Genomic DNA, 7,868 nt, shown 5'->3' with positions numbered 1-7,868 from the left:
TGGGTGACCCAAAACTTTTTATTTCACTGACAGGTCCACAGGCCCGTGGGTGACCCCTAGAGGGCCACCTCGGGGCCCACCTCTCCTTCTCCCTGGCCTTGGGCTATCCGTTCTGCCTTCTCTTCCCTCCGCTTCTTCCTCTGCAGCAGTCGCCGCTCACGTTCAAACTCCTTCATCCGCTTCACATAGCTGCGGGCAGAACAGACAGGGTCTCAGTGCCATTGGTCCTGGCCTGACTCCATCCCCAGCCACCAGGAAACCCTTGCTAGGGTGAGGTTCCCCAGTTAATTCTGGCTTGGCCCCCTCCCAGATGACTCCAGCCTCTTCCCTGTGTCCATGTGTGGGTGCCTGTGGTGGGGGGTGCAGGGCAGGCTCACTCCAGGTGCTCGCAGTAGTCCCAGTCATGCTGCTCATGCTTGCACGCCAGGAAGTTAGGGAAGTTGTCCCGCTTGCACTTTAACAGCCGGATGAGGTAGTGGGCGCAGTAGTCACGCTGCTGCAGGGTCAGCTGGGCATCATTCATCTCCTGTTGCGTGGCCACCATCACTGTAGGAGGAGGGAGGCTCTCAGCACTAGAGCCAGCCCCCAGCTCCAGCAATCTCCGGGGTGTACACAGCACAAATGAGCCACACCAGGGTGTCTCTCACTGGTTTAGAACCCATCTGAATTATGGCCATGCCTCGACAGAAGGAAGGGGCACTGTTCCTTTGGGTTTTGTGAGAACTGGTGCGAGTTCTCAACACATCTTTTCCTCTAGCTACACACTGCTGTCTGCCAAAAAGTCCCAATGGAGGTGGAGCTCAGCGCTCACCTTCCAGCCCCTGCTTCCCCACTACAGAGATGCCAGTTCCAGCATGGATGCTGCCAGGTTGGCAGCTAAGCCAACATGAAGTGTCTCAGGAACGCATCGTTAGTGGTGCCAATGCAACCAGCCTAGTAGTGTAGAGGTTCATCACTAACTTCTAGGACGTTGAAACTGTCGTGGATGGGTCTGATGTTGACACAAACGTCACCATGTACGTGGTGTACAATGAGTGCTCCGGTGGGAGTCTTGGCAAGGTGATTACTCTGTGCTGGGATGTTCCATCCCTGGGTTAGGAACAGTTGCCATACCCCAGCCTGTACCTACTGTGCCCCACAATCCCACTTCTTTGTCACCCAGCAGACTGCAGGCCGACCTCCTCTCCACCTGTGTCTTGGTCCCAGCCCCCTTTCGTTGCATTAAACCATGCTCCCACAGCATTACACCATGCTCCCACAGAAGGCCTGGTGGTTCAAGGCTCACCTCAGCTGTGCAGGAGATCACACGTTTAAGACCTGCCTAGGCCACAGAGTGGGTTCAAGGCCAATGCAGGCAACCGAGGAGGAAGACCCTCTTGTGAAACATAAAAGTTGGCTGGAAAAATGGCTCAGTGGCTCTTGTCGAGAACTGGGGTTTTGTTCCTAAAACCCATGTTAGGCAGCTCACAGCCACTGCCTTTAACTCCAGCTCTAGGGGATCTAATGCCCTCTCTGGCCTTGTTTGGCCCCTGAACTCTTATGGCCAAATCTCTACACAGACACATAATCAAAATAAAATAAAACGAAGTCAGTGGTCGTGTGCTTGCCTGTATGCATGAGGCCTTGGGGAATTCTCACCACTCACAGACCACTGCTGTCCTTCCTTGGTGCTGTCGTCTCCTGCTTTGCTTCCAGATCCCATCCCCTTTCTCACGTGGACTCAGGTCCTTGTGACAACCAGGTGCCCGGACGGGACCCAGGGCTGGCCTCAGGGAAGGCTTTCCCGCAGCCTCTGTTGCACTCTCCTCCCAATTTGGGTTTCCAAACCCTTCTCTACAGCCTCACGGGGTCTACCCACACCTCTACAGCTGCCATGGGGTCTACCCACACCTCTACAGCCTCACGGGGTTTACCCACACCTCTACAGCCGCCACGGGGTCTACCCACACCTCTACAGCCACCACGGGGTCTGACCCACACCTCTACAGCCTCACGGGGTCTGACCCACACCTCTACAGCCGTCACGGGGTCTGACCCACACCTCTACAGCCGTCATGGGGTCTGACCCACACCTCCATTGTTACTCTAGTTGGCTGATGAAGCCAGCTTGGTTGCTCCATGCTACACCTCTGTACTCGGGCCCGGGGCTAACTTCACGGGCAGGCAAGCTCTTGCTGGAGCCACCCAACCTGGAGGTCAGGTTAGCAACCCAAGCTCCTGTCTCATCTCCAATTCACACTAGGCCATAGGCCGGCAGCAAGGCTTCAGCACACTGCTCCTGCTCAGGAGCATAGCTGGGAGCCAGGCAGTTAGATGGTATCCGTCTTCAGAGGGAGACAAAGTAGGCAGAATACACTCATTACCGGCAGCCTTATTGACCAGGGATCAATATGGCCAAAAACCAGGGGTAGGGGATGCTTGAAAGGAGGGCCAGGAGGTGAGGGGCGAGCCAGGTTGAATGGTCCAAAGCCTTGAAGCAACAGGACTGGTATCAGGGCGTCCCCACATCCTGGGCCAGCCCCTGAGCCCAAGGAAGGTGGCACTGTCCTTTCCAGTGATTGGGAAAGTGAGGACTGGAGGTCCGAAGGGAGGGCAGAGCTCTGAGAATGCGTGCCAGTCATTAAAGGCAGAGAGAAGGGTGCAGCACCCAGGAGACTGAGGTAAGAGGGTTTTAAGTTTGAGGCTAGCCTGTGCTTTCTAGCAAGAACCTGTTTTTAAAGCAAATTCAGGCCGGGCCTGTTGGCTTTTCCCTGTGATCTCAACACTCAAGAGGCTGAGGGGGGATTTAGAGTTTGTGACTAGTCTGTGCTACACAGTGAAACCCTGTCTTAAAAATTAAGGCAGCACGGAGGGTGGTGGTGGTTCCAGGGAGAGAGAAGGTGGAGAGTGACTTGAGGAAGACCCTCGGGATGCTGACTCCCGGCCAACACACGTGTGCGTACACGTACACACGCCACAACTAACAAAGCACTAACACAAACATCAATTAAAGAAGCCAGCAGTGTCATTCCTGAGCTCAAGGTTCAGGCTTCCCTTGGAGAGAAACTTGGCAGGATGCTGCGCACAAGGCAGCTGCAGGCCGCTGCGAGCTGTCTCCAGGACACGACAAACAGGCCTTGGCTTCCAGGCACGCAATAGCGAACTGAGGAAGAATCAGAGTCCAGGGAGACAGACGGAGGTGGTCAATGTACAACTGAGGAATGGCGGTGGGGCTCAGTGATTGGGCTGGGGAGCTCTGAGAGAAGCCCTTCAGTAAGGGAGAAGCTGGTGAGGGTGAGGCCAGAATGGGATTTGACATCTGGTTTTGAGACAGCGCTGCTGTGTCCTGCTGCTGTCATCTACTACCATGTCTGGTCCGGGAGAATGCTGCAAAGCCACTGAGAGGCAGTGATTGACATGCTGACAGGAGACTGACTCCAAAGCAGGGTCCTTGCATTGCATAAGGGGTTCACCTGAAATGGGGGGGGGGGCTCTGCCAGGCCAGGGACAGATCATTTGGAATAACAGGTGAGAGGGAGTTTGAGGACAAATGGGAGTGGAGAGGGGAAGCTGTTCCTGCTTTCCAACAGGAGCATGCCTAAGATGGAGGAAGAGTCATGGAAGTAATCAGAAGGCTAGCATCACTGAGCACACTGGGCCAGTGAGGCTCCAGAAGCTGAAGGAAAAGGGCTGAGTTAGACCAGTCTGACTTGACAACAAGAAGGGAGTCCAGGGAGGAAGCAACCTGGATACTGGGGCCACAGGACTGCCTGAGTTTTACCAGGGTTTTCTGGTTTAGCTAAGCCAGAGAGGCAGGGAATGCTGGTTATTTTCAAAGCCGATTGTGGGTAAAGCAGGGTGTCAGGTGGGTAAGTGGGCTGCAGGCTCAGTTAGGGCTGAAGGACTCCCTAGAATCAGGACCCTGGAGTGACGATACCACCTCCCAGCACACGTCCTTAGGCTCCATCCCCTAGAGGGTTCCCTGAGCAGTCATGACCTGTGCACGTGGAGGCCAGAAGACAGGGTCAGGTGTCTTCCTCACAGAACTGAGAGCTCACTTACTGGCTAGACTGACTGGCCAGCGAGGCCCGGCTCTGCCTTTACCTCCCCTGCACTGGGAGAATTGGTGCAGCTCCACCAGCCTTTTACATGTGCGACAGCTTTCCCCTACATAAAACCTCTTTTGTTTGTATGTTTGGTTTTTGTTTCAAGTCAGGGATTCTCTGTGTAGCCCTGGCTGTCTGTCCTGGAATTTGCTTTGGAGACCAGACTGGCCTGGAACTCACAGAGATTCGCCTGCCTCTGCCTCCCAAGTGCTGGGATTAAAGGTATGCACCACCAAGCCAGGGAGGAGAGATTTATTGAACTGGACATAAACGACAGCTTCAGGAAGCCCTGAAACCAACCTGATTCATAGGCCACTCCTTCCTCAAGCTTCCCTAGGCTGTAAAGACAGCTCAGATCAACCAAGCTCCCTGGAGGAAGGAGATTAAACAAGCTGTCACTATTACTGGGGTAGGCTTTTAGTGATGGCGGCTGTCTTTGCCACATCTGCTCCGGTAACTGCACTGATTCACCAAGTTGGACTTCAGTGCTATCCTTACCTTGGTTCCCTACCTGGGTTGAGAAGACTTCTGTTCACGTTTCCACAGGGGATTTGAACTCATGTCCTCATACTTGCATGGCAAGCACTTTGCTGACTGAGTCATCTCCCAGCCTACACCACAAGCCTTTTGGCAAAGCTTAAAAGTGAGGGCTCCGTCCGTCCGTGGAACCAGCTTCATCAATTCCATACACATGCCTCTTTTAGCCTTTGCTTCCACTGCCTGTCAGGAAACCTGCTTCCACACCTCAGGTTTTGCTTCCCACATCTGCTTGCCCAATGGGCTCCCCGGAAACAGTGCCAGTGTTTCTCTGCTACCATGGAGCATCCCAAGTGCCAAAATGGGACTTTGTCCAGAACTGTCACTCTGTAAGTCTGCGATTTCCCCACACAGGAAGAACAAGAGCCGTGTACGTACACAAAGGCCCTGGGTTCCATTCCCAGCACCATCACACAGACAAGACAGATGCACCGCCCCACCTCCGACCATATACATATGAGTGACACCTGAATGGAGATGCATCTCTGTATGCATCACCTGTATGGAGAACACGTCCCTGGGCTCCGCGTCCCTAGGCTTCTTCCCAGGACGAAGAGCACCGGGGCAGCCTCGTTTTCTCGCTCTTGGCTATCCCGTTGCAGCCCTTTGCTCCAGCCATGCCCGTACAGCCTCCACATTCGAGGAGTTCAGGCGCCCTCCCGACCCGACCCTCTGCAGACTGGCAGCACCGAGTTCCGCGGGGTCTGCTGTCGCGCCTGCGCTCTGAGCTCACCGCGCTCCTTGCGGTCCGGGAAGCCGTAGTCCGGCGGGAAGCTGGGCATCTGCAGGGGATCAGGCTCCACCGAGGCGTCCCAAACATAGCGCCGGGCCAGGTGCGCCCCCATAGCTGCTCTGTCTCGCCCTCCTTTGGCAGCCGGGGTCACCTCGCTCGCACCTGGAAGCACTGCTCCTATCAGAGCCACAGCTTCCGGGTCATCTAGCCAGCTGTGGGGGTCATGGAGATGAGCGGGAGGGAAGCCTTTCTGGCCTGCTGGCACCCTCTGGCGGTCTGGAGGAGACAGGGCCGGTGTGGCGGCCGCTAGTTGACTAGACGGGCTGTCCAGGAAGCTCCAGGGGTGGCCTGTCTATGCTTTCTCTGCCTAGTGATAGGATTACCAAGCCTGCAGTTTACGTGGATACTGAGGACACTCTGGTCCGCATGCTTGCATGGCAGGCATTTTATAGACAGAACCATCTCTCAAGCTCATTCTTTTTATAAATTAATTTTTTTTTTTTTTTTTTTTGTGTTGGGATAGATCCCAAAACCTAGCGCATGGTAGACAAATGCTCTACCATTGAAGCACACCTCCGGTTCTAACCCCCAACCTCCAAACACTTTTTATAGGGGTGTCGGTGTGTATGTATGTGTGTAGGTGTGCATATGAGTGCATCTGGAGGTCAGAGGTCAACTCTGGGTACCATTACTCTGGTGCGTGCCATGTCTGAGATAGTGTCTCATGCCGGCTTTAAACTCTCCAAGTAGGCTAGGCTGGCTGGCCTATCTGCCTGTCTGTGGTTCTGGATGGCAAGCATGTGCCTCCACACCCAAATCTTTCTAAAGTGGGGTTTGGGGACTGAATTTAGGTCCTTGTGTTTGTAAAGCAATCATGGCAATGACTGAGCCCTCCTCCCAGTTTTTCTAAAAATAATACCTTTGTGAACACAGTAAGCAAGTGCTCTACCACTGAAGCTTCCCTTGCGTCCCCTCCCGTCCGTCCCCCTCCCCCCACCCAGCCAATCCTGACAATGGGCCAGGCAGACCTGTTGGTCTTGAAAGCCAGGATCTTCCCAGAGCTTCTGAAGGAGCCACTCTCTTCCTTGCTCCCAAACACAGATGAGCCATTCTTCTGCACCATCGCCAGGCCACCGTCAGGGGGAATCCTCCCATTCCTTGTCTTGCCCTCAGCACTCACCAGGAACAGCATATTTGACTCAGATTAAAGTGAGGTCCTGAGCCAGGCAAGCTTCGCCTTTCAGAGCTTCTTCCTGAGCCCAGACTCGGTCCTCAGGCTGGCTGGTCGGTAAGCCACCGGATCCTGCTGTCTTTGCCTCCTCAGCGCTGGGGTCAGAGCATGGGCTGCCTTGCCGGGCTTCTTTTTTACATGTCATTTTAGTTACGGTTTCTTTTTTTTTAAAATATTTATTTATTTATTTACTTATTTATTTATTATGTATACAATATTCTGTCTGTGTGTATGCCTGCAGGCCAGAAGAGGGCACCAGACCCCATTAGAGATGGTTGTGAGCCACCATGTGGTTGCTGGGAATCGAACTCAGGACCTTTGGAAGAGCAGGCAATGCTCTTAACCTCTGAGCCATCTCTCCAGCCCCTAGTTACGGTTTCTGTTGCTGTGATGAAACACCACGACCAAAAGAAATTTGGGGAGGAAAGTTTCATTTTACAGTGTGTAGTGCATCATCCAGGGAAGTTAAGACAGGAAGACAGACAGGTCAGGAACCTGGAGGCAGGAACTGATGCAAAGGCCACGGAGGAGTGCGGCTTACCAGCTTACCGGTTTTCTCACCCTGTTTTCTGACAACACTTGAGGCCACTGCCCTAGGGGCGCCCCTACCCACAAGGGGTTGGGACCTCCCACATCAATCAGAAATAATAAAATGTACTACAGACTTGCCCACAGGGCAATCTGGTGGGGACATTTTCTCAATTGAGAAAATGAGAAAATGGCCCTAACCTGTGTCAAGTTGACATAAAAACTACCCAGCACACCCTGGTTTCTTGAGGCCAAACATAGGTTCTTGTGGTTGCAAGACAGTACTTTAAAACTGACTGAGTCATTTCTCTCTGTCTCTTTCTGCCTCTGTCTCTATCTCTCTATGGTGTTACACACAAACACAGCCACACTCTTTTTCCCTCTGTGTGTTCTCTCTGTCTGTCTGTCCTTCTGAGTGCCACACACACAACACACCCACAATCTTTCTCTCTGTTTGTCTGTCTCTCTACATATATATACAGGTACATGCACACACATGCTATTTTTTTGTGTCTCTACGTCCTCTTTTAAAAAAGTTTGTTCTTTTTAAAGTGTTTTTTTTTTTTTTTTTTGAGACAGGGTTTCTCTGTGTAGCTCTTGTTGTCTTGGAACTCGCTCTGTAGTCCAGGCTGGCCTCCAACTCAGAGAGCCATCTGTTTCTGCCTCCTGAGGGCTGTGCTGGGATTAAAGGTGTGCACCACCACCGTCTGGCTTGTTTCTAATTTTTGAGCTTATAATTACATTACTCCCTTCC

The 7,868-nt window shown here is 53.1% G+C and overlaps 1 protein-coding gene across 1 annotated transcript; it reads right to left on the bottom strand.

The window, feature by feature from the left end:
* Positions 1-5,548, bottom strand: Ndufb7 (NADH:ubiquinone oxidoreductase subunit B7). The gene is made up of 3 exons (XM_038312406.2): positions 5,356-5,548; positions 378-546; positions 1-189 (listed from the first exon to the last, which is right to left on the bottom strand). Exons 1-3 carry the CDS (start codon positions 5,465-5,467, stop codon positions 57-59), a joined length of 414 nt encoding a protein of 137 aa, XP_038168334.1. The 5' UTR covers positions 5,468-5,548; the 3' UTR covers positions 1-56.
* Positions 5,549-7,868: the final 2,320 nt, after the last annotated feature.

Source organism: Arvicola amphibius, chromosome 15, assembly GCF_903992535.2.
Source record: "Arvicola amphibius chromosome 15, mArvAmp1.2, whole genome shotgun sequence".
In the NCBI taxonomy this organism is placed as follows: domain Eukaryota; kingdom Metazoa; phylum Chordata; class Mammalia; order Rodentia; family Cricetidae; genus Arvicola; species Arvicola amphibius.
The sequence above is the reverse complement of the archived record's forward strand: the minus strand, read 5'-3'. Positions and strand labels throughout refer to the sequence as shown.